Below are 13,351 nucleotides of genomic sequence, written 5' to 3' on the forward strand. Positions count from 1 at the left end.
TTGGTGTTCTAATGTAAGAAGTCAGCTTATGTCTTTCTGTTGGTGTTCTAATGTAAGAAGTCAGCTTTGTGTCTTTCTGTTGGTGTTCTAATGTAAGAAGTCAGCTTTATGTCTTCCTGTTGGTGTTCTAATGTAAGAACTCAGCTTTGTGTCTTCCTGTTGGTGTTCTAATGTAAGAAGTCAGCTTTATGTCTTCCTGTTGGTGTTCTAATGTAAGAAGTCAGCTTTGTGTCTTCCTGTTGGTGTTCTAATGTAAGAAGTCAGCTTTATGTCTTCCTGTTGGTGTTCTAATGTAAGAAGTCAGCTTTATGTCTTCCTGTTGGTGTTCTAATGTAAGAAATCAGCTTTATGTCTTCCTGTTGGTGTTCTAATGTAAGAAGTCAGCTTTATGTCTTCCTGTTGGTGTTCTAATGTAAGAACTCAGCTTTATGTCTTCCTGTTGGTGTTCTAATGTAAGAAGTCAGCTTTATGTCTTCCTGTTGGTGTTCTAATGTAAGAAGTCAGCTTTATGTCTTCCTGTTGGTGTTCTAATGTAAGAAATCAGCTTTATGTCTTCCTGTTGGTGTTCTAATGTAAGAAGTCAGCTTTATGTCTTCCTGTTGGTGTTCTGCTAATGTAAGAAGTCAGCTTTGTGTCTTCCTGTTGGTGTTCTAATGTAAGAAGTCAGCTTTGTGTCTTCCTGTTGGTGTTCTAATGTAAGAAGTCAGCTTTGTGTCTTCCTGTTGGTGTTCTAATGTAAGAAGTCAGCTTTATGTCTTCCTGTTGGTGTTCTAATGTAAGAAGTCAGCTTTGTGTCTTCCTGTTGGTGTTCTAATGTAAGAAGTCAGCTTTATGTCTTCCTGTTGGTGTTCTAATGTAAGAAGTCAGCTTTGTGTCTTCCTGTTGGTGTTCTAATGTAAGAAGTCAGCTTTGTGTCTTCCTGGTATGAAATGTCACAACTTCCCGTCTTCACTGCATCAAAAGATCAAGCTCTCTTTTCTTTCTCTTTCTCTCCCTCCCTCTCTCATTCTCTGCCTGGCCTTCCCACTCCTCCTTCCCCCTCTCTCTGTTGCCTTTCCCTCACGTTCACCCCTTCGCGTGGCCCCACCAACATACATCCCCCCACCAGTCTCAACATTCCACATGCGGAACACCTTCGAACACTGGCTAAACCCGGGGAGTAACAGAGATATCAGCTGCCTCTCTCTCTCGCTGCCTGCCTGCCACCCTCTTCCAACCCAGTACAACAAAGCACTGGGAAGCCTGGGAGAAAAATGTAGCGCAGTATTTTGCCGGACGACATGACATCACCCAGCAACTGTTGGACTAGTGGGCTCTCAGAGAGCACACACACAGCAATACATGAGGGGTGGAGGTCAGGGCATGTGGTCCCTGTGTCTACAGCTTGCCGTGTGTTTTGTCTTAAGCCCCCGGGAGAATTCTCTCCTGGTCCCTCTCATGTCTGTGGGACATAGGGGCCAGCTGTGGCGACAGAGACTTAGCTTATGGGATTCCTCTTGTCTGAACACACACATTTACGCAAGGACAAAGGGCGTGCGCACATACACGTAACAACTAACTGGTGTTCACCTGAAGTTACAACCTGTCACCACACGAGGGCGTATTATGATCATTGTCTACAGCCAATCAGAATCAGAATACTTTTTATTCACCAAGTACATCTACTCAGTCAGAATGTGACCTGGTGAAATGATGCTGCTAGTGACAGACAATATAGAGACAGAAAACAGACAGAGGAATTTACACAAAGTCCAATATTTTGATGCACACTTTAAACTCCTGTTGTGAGTGTGCGTGACTCGTTCATACTGCAATACTATATTATATTATTGTTTATAATAGTATTTGCATGATATAATATGTATATATGATATGTTACAGAGTATGTGTGGATACAGTACACTCCTGATTCTGTCTACACTTGCCAGGAGGCAGTGAATGTGCGCCCTCATGTGGTGGAAAGTTCTTACATCCTTAAAGAGAAGTTTAGAGCGGAGCACACACACACACACACACACACACACACACACACACACACACACACACACACACACACACACACACACACACACACACACACACACACACACACACACACACACACACACACACACACACACACACACACACACACACACACACACACACACACGTGTTTGTTTTACTATCCTTGTGAGGACCAAACAATTGATTTTCATTCAAAATCCTATTTTCCCAAACCCTTCATGTACCCATGTCACTAACCTTAACCCTAACCTTAACCTCAAACCTCTAACCCCATCAACCTAACCCTCAAACAAACCCCTAAGCCTAAAATACTATTTTTGCCTTGTGGGGACCTGCAAAATGCCACCAGAATTGTCCTTGTTTTACTATCCATGTGAGGACTTCTGGACCCCACAAGACTTCTGTCTCCATCAAGCATAGTACAAGGAAACACACATGCAATGACTGCCTATCTATGCAGGTTACTGTACACCCCACCCTTGATAAAGTTCAACTCAGGGAGTTTGACAGCTCTCCAGTGACCAAGTCCATCTGACGTACACTGGGACTGAGATTGTTTAGACATATAGAGATAATAAACCACTGCATAAACCAAAAGGCATAAAAGCTGTGACCAAGTGCTTCTCAACGTTTGGTTGAAAACAAGTGGAGGTTGTTAAAATTGAAAGTCTTTAAAAAATTGTTGTTAAAAGTGAAAGTAATCTTTAGGGGATGACACATTGTGCGAGAAAATGGCTTTCAAATCATCTCTCCCGGAGGAAGATCTGTCCTGTGACATATTCCAGGATCCTGTCATTCTGTTTTGTAGACACAGTGTCTGCAAAGCCTGTCTGGATCTATGGTGTAAAGGGAAGGAATCTCCAGAATGTCCAGTTTTCAGAGGAAGTTCCTCAATGGAGCCACCTATGAACCTGGCTTTGAGGAACCTGTGTGAGGCCTTCTTACAGGAGAGAAGTCGAAAAGCTTTAGCAGGGTCTGAGGTAGGGCTTAATAGCTTCCCCAGAAATGTGCCTTCATCCCGGTACGGTACCACCCAGTATTCCTGTTCAAACCGTAAATGATATTTAAAAGAATATAATGCCATCAGAAAAAACAGACATAATTATGCCAGTGAAAATGTTGAAATGTACTCATGAACCTAAACGTTTCTTGTTGCATTTGTTGCAATTTAATAATCAACTCTAAGTTCTCTCAAAGTCAACAAAATATTTCATTGATGTAGGATGCGCGTCGAGCCGTCGCGTGTAGCCTACACATGGAAGCCACGCAATAAAGTTCTGTTTTCTACTGGAGACGTTATGTTGAGCAGCATAAATAGTAAATAGTGTAGTATTATGTGTTATAAGGGAACAGTAGTATTACTGCCTTGTAGTAAATGGAACAGTGGGTTAATGTGTAGTATTATGTGTAGTAAATGGTGTAGTATTATGTGTAGTAAATAGTGTAGTTTATTGCAGTAAATTGAAGTAGCAACCTTCCGGTAAATAGTGTAGTATTACTCTAGTAAATAGTGCTACCTATTATGTGTAGTAAATGGTGAGGGGGTGTGTAGTATATTGGTGTAGTATTATGACTAGTAAAGTGCCCAGTATTATGTGGAGTAAAAATGACAATGTGTAGTAAATGTTGTACAAAAATCCAAATAAAAGGTGTATTTTTAGTAAATGGTGTATTATTAGTCCACAGTCCCCATCAGCACCTCTAGTCCTTCACAGGTGTTATAGATACTGGACAAAGATGATCTGAAAATCTATTTCAACATGATCAAGGTTGTCCTGTTGAAGAAATTTGGTTATTTGATATTTATTTAAGTCAACAAACAGTTATAACCCGTTGTGCTATCTGTCAATGACGCTTTGGAAAGTGGGTTACCCTGCCTTGTTTGCTAACTAATATGGTTAACCAATAAAAAGTCATCGCGGGTTGCTTTTGTTACAATGAGTGGAACATGGGTTAACTGCCTTGACAGGGGAACAATAGGTTCTGTCCTTGTTAATAATAAAACAATGGGAAAAGATGTCTAATTGTTCAACAGAAGAACAGTGGGTTGGACAGCCTTGTTCCAGATGCCAATCACCATGAGTTAACTGCCTTGTTAGGGGAACAGTGGGTATAACTGCCTTGTTCAAAGTTACCAGTTAACTTGTTCAGATGACATCTAGTGGGTTCTTGGGTTGTTCAGGGAACAGGGGTTAACTGCCTCGACACAACAGTGGATTAACTGCCTTGTTAAATCAGTGGGGTTTGATGGTGTCCAAACAGTGGGTATCTTGTTCAGGGGGAACAGTGGGTTAACTGTTGATATCAAAAACAAACAGAATGATTTAACTGATTTGTTCAAACACTGAATTGAACTGTTGTTGTTAACAGTGGGTTAACTGCATTTTCAGGTTGATGAACAAGTCAGACATCTTCAGGTAAACAGTATTCTGCCTTGTTGTTGAACAGTTATTTCACTGGGGAACAGTTTATGACTGCCTTGTTCAGGGGAACAGTGGGTTAACTGCCTTATTTACTGGGAATTTGGGTTGACTGTTGTTCATTTGGGTTAACTGCCTTGTACAAAGAACAGTGGGTTAACTGCCTTGTTCAGGGGAACAGTGGGTTAACTGCCTTGTTCAGGGGAGACAGTGGGTTAACTGCCTTGTTCAGGGAACAGTGGGTTAACTGCTGTGTTACTTTGAACAGTGGGTTAAGCATTGTTGTAGGGAAAGTGGTTTAACTGCCTTGTAGTCACTGGAGAACAGTGGGTTAACTGCCTTGTACTGAAGAAGTTCCTTAGCACTGCCTGTTACTGGAGAAACAGTGGGTTCACTGCTGTTACTGGAGAAAGTGGGTTCCTCTAGCACTGCTGGAAAGTACTGGAGAAGGTTCCTCATAGCACTTGTAGCACTGGGAACAGTGGGTTAACTGCCTTGTTCTGGAGAAGGTCCTTAGCACTGCTGTAGTACTGGAGACAGTGGGTTCATAGCTATAACTGTTAGTATGGGAACAGTGGGTTAGCACTGCTTGTATGGAGAAGGTTCCTCATAACTGCTGTTACTGGAGAAAGTGGGTTAGCACTGCCTTGTACTGGAAAGGGGTTAGCACTGCCTTGTACTGGAGAAGGTGGGTTAACTGCTTAGCAAAGTCAGAACAGTGGGTTAACTGCCTTAGTACTGGAGAAGGTTTTTACACTGCTGTAGTACTGGAGAAGGTTCCTCATAGGAACTGCTGTAGTACTGGAGAAGGTTGAGTGGGTTAGCACTGCTTAGCACTGGGAGAAGGTTCCTCATAGCACTGCTGTAGTACTGGAGAAGGTTCCTCATAGCACTCAGTACTGGAGAAGGTTCCTCATAGCACTGCTGTCGTACTGGAGAAGGTTCCTCATAGCACTGCTGTAGTACTGGAGAAGGTTCCTCATAGCACTGCTGTAGTACTGGAGAAGGTTCCTCAGTAGCACTGCTGTAGTACTGGAGAAAAAGGTTCCTCATAGCACTGCTGTGTACTGGAGAAGGTTCCAAATAGCACTGCTGTAGTACTGGAGAAGGTTCAGAATAGCACTGCTGTAGTACTGGAGAAGGTTGGTGTCATAGCACTGCTGTAGCACTGGAGAAGTCTTTTCAACTCATAGCACTGTTGCTGTACTGGAGAAGGTTCCTCATAGCACTGCTGTAGTACTGGAGAAGGTTCCCATAGCACTGCTGTAGTAACTGGAGAAGGTTCCTCAGCACTGCTTTGCTAGTACTGGAGAAGGCATAGCACTAAAAAGTACTGGAGAAGGTTGCTCATAGCACTGCTGTAGTACTGAGAGAAGGTTCCTCATAGCACTGCTGTAGTACTGAGAAGGTTCTAATTGCACTGCTGTAGTACTGGAGAAGGTTTCTGGAGGAGATGGACTGTCTTTTCATAGCACTGCTGTAGTACTGGAGAAGGTTCCTCATAGCACTGCTGTAGTACTGAGAAGGTTCCTCATAGCACTGCTGTAGTACTGAGAAGGTTCCTCATAGCACTGCTGTAGTACTGGAGAAGGTCCTCATAGCACTGCTTAGTACTGGAGAAGGTTCCTCATAGCACTGCTCTAGTACTGGAGAAGGTTCCTCATAGCACTGCTGTAGTACTGGAGAAGGTTCCTCAGTATAGCACTGCTGTTGTACTGGAGAAGGATTTCCAGATTTAATTAGCACTGCTGTTATTTTTGTCTGTTTTACTGTTGAGAAGGTTCTTCATAGCACTGCTGTGAGTTATTTCACAACTGGAGAAGGTAATGACACAGAGAAAATCATAGCACTGCTGTTAGTACTGGAGAAGGTTCCTCATAGCACTGCTGTAGTACTGGAGAAGGTTCCTCATAGCACTGCTGTAGTACTGGAGAAGGTTCCTCATAGCACTGCTGTAGTACTGGAGAAGTTTCCTCATAGCACTGCTGTAGTACTGGAGAAGGTTCCTCATAGCACTGCTGTAGTACTGGAGAAGTTTCCTCATAGCACTGCTGTAGTACTGGAGAAGGTTCCTCATAGCACTGCTGTAGTACTGGAGAAGTTTCCTCATAGCACTGCTGTAGTACTGGAGAAGGTTCCTCATAGCACTGCTGTAGTACTGGAGAAGGTTCCTCATAGCACTGCTGTAGTACTGGAGAAGGTTCCTCATAGCACTGCTGTAGTACTGGAGAAGGTTCCTCATAGCACTGCTGTAGTACTGGAGAAGGTTCCTCATAGCACTGCTGTAGTACTGGAGAAGGTTCCTCATAGCACTGCTGTAGTACTGGAGAAGGTTCCTCATAGCACTGCTGTAGTACTGGAGAAGGTTCCTCATAGCACTGCTGTAGTACTGGAGAAGGTTCCTCATAGCACTGCTGTAGTACTGGAGAAGGTTCCTCATAGCACTGCTGTAGTACTGGAGAAGGTTCCTCATAGCACTGCTGTAGTACTGGAGAAGGTTCCTCATAGCACTGCTGTAGTACTGGAGAAGGTTCCTCATAGCACTGCTGTAGTACTGGAGAAGGTCCCTCATAGCACTGCTGTAGTACTGGAGAAGGTTCCTCATAGCACTGCTGTAGTACTGGAGAAGGTTCCTCATAGCACTGCTGTAGTACTGGAGAAGGTTCCTCATAATTAAACATACCGTTTGCGTTTAGTTTCTGCACAGCCTTTGCTACTCTGTTTTCTATGTCATTTCAGCTGTGGAGACAATAAAAAAATCAAAACCATGTAATTTGCAAAGTCCAAGTCAACGTATATCTGTACTACGAGTCCTTGGGCAACGTCTTGTATGGCAAGAACAGGCCAATGTGGAAGCTGCCTGAACCCTTCACAGAGAGGTTGCATCCTGTTTATGGTCATTCCTCTCCATGAAGAGACCATCAACGACCAGATGAAGGTCCCCTTCAGTCAGGTGGACATTGCCAGTGCTGAGGTCAAGCTCAGCCCTCCACCGAACCCGCTGAAGCAAAAAGGACTAATGAAAACAAAAACACATTGACGGAGTGAAACAGAATGCCTTTGTCACAAACACCAGGAGTGGTGGGTGCAGAGTCAGATGCAGAGAGCAGAGGATACTGGGGAACCGACTTCATTAGGATTCCCAAAACCAACGCCCAAAACAACGCCCAAAACAACGCACAAACACAGGGCACAAACGGACAGGAACATTAACACGCACAACCTGACGAACAGAAAAACAATCCCGCACAACAATAGGCGGCCTAACAGGCTTAAATGGACATGAATCAAGAAACAAAATAAGAGACAGGTGCAACCAATAAGATCAAACAAACAGAAAAGGAAAAGGGGATCGGTGGCGGCTAGTAGACCGGCCACAACGACCGCCGAGAGGAGCCACCGTCAGTGGGAGTCGTGACAGCCTTGAACGTCTTCCATGACATCACGGCCCAATATGTAAACTTTTTTGAGTGTTGTTGAAGTGCCCCAGTGTGGGAGGCGGTGGAGAAGGAAGTCCGCTCGGTGGTGAAAGAGGATGCTGTCCTGCTGATGGATGCATCCAGAAGGGCTCAGACAGCGGCCGGCCTGGCTGAAGACACAAAGCGGCTCAGGCGGTCGGTGGAGAGCCTCATGAAGAGGGCCATGAGTCACATACAGAGGCAGAGGGACAGGGTCTCACAGGAGATGGACGTGTCCCCTGCCATGTTCTACATCCTGCAGCAGGAAGGACTGGTGAAGAGCGCAGCAGATATGGGTCTCTCTTACAGAGACGACACCAAGAAGCTGGTTCTCTCAGGTCTTGTCGCAGAGGTGTAACAAGGTGCAGAACTGGATCTTGGAGAGGAAGCTCAGAATGAGGAAGATGCAGCTGAAGCTCGACCCTCACATCCTGGACTTCCTGAGGTCAGTGGACAGTATGGAGATGTCCCAAGACCTGTTTGCGCTTGGCACATCAGTGCTGTGTATAGCATGTAGGGTGGAGAAGTGCTTCTGACTGGCAGCTCAGATAAATCCTTGACTGACGCAGAGCAGATGGTGAAGACTGCCCTGTCCATGCAGAGCCTTGTCGTGGAGGAGCAGGATGTGTTGACGATACCTGGGTGGAAGGATCTGAACAGCCACCTGGTGGATACATACAACTCCCCAAAGAGGAAAACTGTGGTGATAAAGCTCCATCCAGAGAGCAGAGACAGAATTATTGTCTCTGGCTTTTTGGACCCGGTCAAAGAGGTCTGGACCTTTCTGGACCCGGTCAAAGAGGTCTGGACCTTTCTGGACCCGGTCAAAGAAGTCTGGACCTTTCTGGACCCGGTCAAAGAGGTCTGGACCTTTCTGGAGGACTTTGTTGAAAACAACTTACAAGTCGACGTGGCTGTCTGTGTCAAGTCCAAGTTAAATTCATCCAGGAGAAAAAATGTCAGAACTGGATAAATTTTGCCAAAAGTGTGATGAGGTGAATGTCCGTTTTGAACCCAGAAGGTTCAGAATCATCCTCTCAAGGGCCTGTCTCTATGTCAAGATGGCCAAGGGATTCTTTCAGAAGATGGCAGCTGCCTTCTGCACTGATGAGCTCACCATCATGAAGTCTGGAGCAAGAAAGTACTTCCAAGAGCAGGAGAGCATATTTGTATCCATGGCGATAAAGGAGCATGGATGTGTGGTGTTTCTGTAGGAGGATTACATACTGGAGAACAAGTGTGTGAGTGTTATGAGTCGGCTACCAGGGGGACAAGAGAGAATGAAGGAGAATGTTTTCACCAAGGTCAAAGGTCAGTGAATATGAAAGTGTGTGAGGTAGAAGACAATGTGACGTCTAAATGTACACAAGTTTTATTATGTTGTTGATGTTTCTTCCACCCAATAGACGTCTTTATGGGACCCAGTGATGGAAGCTTTGGCAATGAGAACTCTGTCATTAAGGGGGAGGAGTTTTCTCCAACTGTGTTCCAGCTGTGTGCAGAGATCCCCCAGGCTGTGAGTCATACCCGGCACTGGGTTGAAAACCTTATCATGAAGGAGCAAACTGAGAGAATCATCAAGGACCCACACATCAGCCAGCTGAGCAAGGCGGATGTGGAGCAGCTGCAGGCCATGCAGAGGGAGCTGACTGTCAGGATCCGCCTGGAGATGAAGAGCCCCGACTCCCTGATCTGTCTGGAGGGCCTGAGCCGTGATTTGCTTACTGCAGACGGAATCATCAGGGACATGGTTGTGGAAAGGAAAGAACGTCAGACGATCAGTCTACCGGTTGAGCAGTCTGGGAGGATGGCAAAACCAAGACCACAATGTTGATAATGAGGCTAATGTCCTGTACAGAAAAGCTTCCAACACAAAGGGCAGAAGAGAAATGGAGTTATTGAGAAAATAACTGAAAGGTGACTATTATATGTTCTCATCTATATGAATTAAATGTATAAATAAATATAAGTATTTACATCAGTGAGATCTGAAATAATTAGTTTAAATAAATATTTTGTCTTTATTTAACTATGCAAGTCAGTTAAGCATAAGTTCTTATTTACAATGAGAGCCTACCTCAGCCAAATCCAGATGACCCTGGGCCAATTGTGCACGGTCCTTTGGGACTCCCAATCACAGCTGGATGTGACTCAGCCTGGATTTGAACCAGGGACTGTAGTGACATCCCTTATACTGAGATGCAGTGCCATAGACAGCTGCACCACTCAGGAGCCTGTACTGAAGGAATATGTACAGAATTGATACTTTTTTAATGACAGCATTTGTTGTGTCATGAATTGTTCACTAAAATACCAAACTGTCTCTCTTCTGTCCAGGTGACACCTTAGTGCCGACACACTGGGAACACATGAATGGTTCCCTCTTAAAGTTGGTCAATCTGTCTCCAAGATTCAGGGACCACAAGGATGTGAAGACAGGGACCAACCTGACCATGGTTAAAGTATGTTCACGTTAAGGTTCATGGAAACTTAAGATCATGTTGTTACTGGAGAATATTGGAGATAAAAGCAAGAGGTTGTGTAAATTGATACTTGAATTTCACTACCAAGCTCAACTCCCTAGCTGGCAATTTTGTCTAAACCAGTTGAAGATGTCAGTTGTTATTTCCTTACTGTCCATAAAATCCTCTGTGGCACTTCAGTAAAAAATAAATCACTTTCAAACTTTTTGTTGTACGTTTTCTCATATTGGTAGAATGAACGAGTCCAGAACGAGACACTCAAACTCAATCAAATTTATTTATAAAGCCCTTCTTACATCAGCTGATGTCACAAAGTGCTGTACAGAAACCCAGCCTAAAACCCCCAAACAGGATCTTACTTTGCCGTATACTCATTGTTTTCACGAAGAGGACACGTCCCAGCTGATGCACAAGGGTTCAAGTGCATGTACCTGGTCAGGGTTCTGGTTGGAAACGACACTCAGAGACACTCAGGCTGGATTATTCCCCCTGACAAGCCTTTAGGGAGGTGTAGTGCATGTACCTGGTCAGGGTTCTGGTTGGAGACGACACTCAGAGACACCCAGGCTGGATTATTCCCTCTGACAAACCTTTAGGGAGGTGTAGTGCATGTACCTGGTCAGGGTTCTGGTTGGAGACGACACTCAGAGACACTCAGGCTGGATTATTCCCCCTGACAAGCCTTTAGGGAGGTGTAGTGCATGTACCTGGTCAGGGTTCTGGTTGGAGACGACACCCAGGCTGGATTATTCCCCCTGACAAACCTTTAGGGAGGTGTAGTGCATGTACCTGGTCAGGGTTCTGGTTGGAGACGACACCCAGGCTGGATTATTCCCCCTGACAAGCCTTTAGGGAGGTGTAGTGCATGTACCTGGTCAGGGTTCTGGTTGGAGACGACACTCAGAGACACCCAGGCTGGATTATTCCCCCTGACAAACCTTTAGGGAGGTGTAGTGCATGTACCTGGTCAGGGTTCTGGTTGGAGACGACACTCAGACTGGATTATTCCCCCTGACAAACCTTTAGGGAGGTGTAGTGCATGTACCTGGTCAGGGTTCTGGTTGGAGACGACACTCAGACTGGATTATTCCCCCTGACAAACCTTTAGGGAGGTGTAGTGCATGTACCTGGCCAGGGTTCTGGTTGGAGACGACACTCAGACTGGATTATTCCCCCTGACAAACCTTTAGGGAGGTGTAGTGCATGTACCTGGTCAGGGTTCTGGTTGGAGACGACACTCAGACTGGATTATTCCCCCTGACAAACCTTTAGGGAGGTGTAGTGCATGTACCTGGCCAGGGTTCTGGTTGGAGACGACACTCAGACTGGATTATTCCCCCTGACAAACCTTTAGGGAGGTGTAGTGCATGTACCTGGCCAGGGTTCTGGTTGGAGACGACACTCAGAGACACTCAGACTGGATTATTCCCCCTGACAAACCTTTAGGAAGGTGTAGTGCATGTACCTGGTCAGGGTTCTGGTTGGAGACGACACTCAGAGACACTCAGGCTGGATTATTCCCCCTGACAAACCTTTAGGGAGGTGTAGTGCATGTACCTGGTCAGGGTTCTGGTTGGAGACGACACTCAGAGACACCCAGGCTGGATTATTCCCCCTGACAAGCCTTTAGGGAGGTGTAGTGCATGTACCTGGTCAGGGTTCTGGTTGGAGACGACACTCAGGCTGGATTATTCCCCCTGACAAACCTTTAGGGAGGTGTAGTGCATGTACCTGGTCAGGGTTCTGGTTGGAGACGACACTCAGGCTGGATTATTCCCCCTGACAAACCTTTAGGGAGGTGTAGTGCATGTACCTGGTCAGGGTTCTGGTTGGAGACGACACTCAGAGACACTCAGACTGGATTATTCCCCCTGACAAACCTTTAGGGAGGTGTAGTGCATGTACCTGGTCAGGGTTCTGGTTGGAGACGACACTCAGGCTGGATTATTCCCCCTGACAAACCTATAGGGAGGTGTAGTGCATGTACCTGGTCAGGGTTCTGGTTGGAGACGACACTCAGAGACACTCAGACTGGATTATTCCCCCTGACAAACCTTTAGGGAGGTGTAGTGCATGTACCTGGTCAGGGTTCTGGTTGGAGACGACACTCAGGCTGGATTATTCCCCCTGACAAACCTTTAGGGAGGTGTAGTGCATGTACCTGGTCAGGGTTCTGGTTGGAGACGACACTCAGGCTGGATTATTCCCCCTGACAAACCTTTAGGGAGGTGTAGTGCATGTACCTGGTCAGGGTTCTGGTTGGAGACGACACTCAGAGACACTCAGACTGGATTATTCCCCCTGACAAACCTTTAGGGAGGTGTAGTGCATGTACCTGGTCAGGGTTCTGGTTGGAGACGACACTCAGAGACACTCAGGCTGGATTATTCCCCCTGACAAACCTTTAGGGAGGTGTAGTGCATGTACCTGGTCAGGGTTCTGGTTGGAGATGACACTCAGACTGGATTATTCCCCCTGACAAACCTTTAGGGAGGTGTAGTGCATGTACCTGGTCAGGGTTCTGGTTGGAGACGACACTCAGGCTGGATTATTCCCCCTGACAAACCTATAGGGAGGTGTAGTGCATGTACCTGGTCAGGGTTCTGGTTGGAGACGACACTCAGAGACACTCAGACTGGATTATTCCCCCTGACAAACCTTTAGGGAGGTGTAGTGCATGTACCTGGTCAGGGTTCTGGTTGGAGACGACACTCAGGCTGGATTATTCCCCCTGACAAACCTTTAGGGAGGTGTAGTGCATGTACCTGGTCAGGGTTCTGGACACTCAGGCTGGATTATTCCCCCTGACAAACCTTTAGGGAGGTGTAGTGCATGTACCTGGTCAGGGTTCTCAGAGACACTCAGGCTGGATTATTCCCCCTGACAAACCTTTAGGGAGGTGTAGTGCATGTACCTGGTCAGGGTTCTGGTTGGAGACGACACTCAGACTGGATTATTCCCCCTGACAAACCTTTAGGGAGGT

The 13,351-nt window shown here is 45.9% G+C and overlaps 1 protein-coding gene across 1 annotated transcript; it reads left to right on the forward strand.

Annotated features, from left to right (window-relative positions):
- Nucleotides 1–7,188: 7,188 nt before the first annotated feature.
- On the forward strand, nt 7,189–10,886 carry LOC118383238 (protein mono-ADP-ribosyltransferase PARP14-like). The gene is made up of 3 exons (XM_035769825.2): nt 7,189–9,196; nt 9,292–9,802; nt 10,223–10,886. Exons 1-2 carry the CDS (start codon nt 9,136–9,138, stop codon nt 9,717–9,719), a joined length of 489 nt encoding a protein of 162 aa, XP_035625718.1. The 5' UTR covers nt 7,189–9,135; the 3' UTR covers nt 9,720–9,802; nt 10,223–10,886.
- Nucleotides 10,887–13,351: the final 2,465 nt, after the last annotated feature.

This window comes from Oncorhynchus keta, unplaced genomic scaffold (genome assembly GCF_023373465.1).
Source record: "Oncorhynchus keta strain PuntledgeMale-10-30-2019 unplaced genomic scaffold, Oket_V2 Un_contig_4469_pilon_pilon, whole genome shotgun sequence".
In the NCBI taxonomy this organism is placed as follows: Eukaryota; Metazoa; Chordata; class Actinopteri; order Salmoniformes; family Salmonidae; genus Oncorhynchus; species Oncorhynchus keta.

Coding starts and splice junctions, on each gene's coding strand:
- LOC118383238 (XM_035769825.2), top strand. CDS start 9,136: ATGAGTCGGCTACCAGGGGGACAAGAGAGAATGAAGGAGAATGTTTTC. Junction 9,197..9,291: donor TGTTTTCACCAAGGTCAAAG/GTCAGTGAATAT, acceptor TCCACCCAATAG/ACGTCTTTATGGGACCCAGT.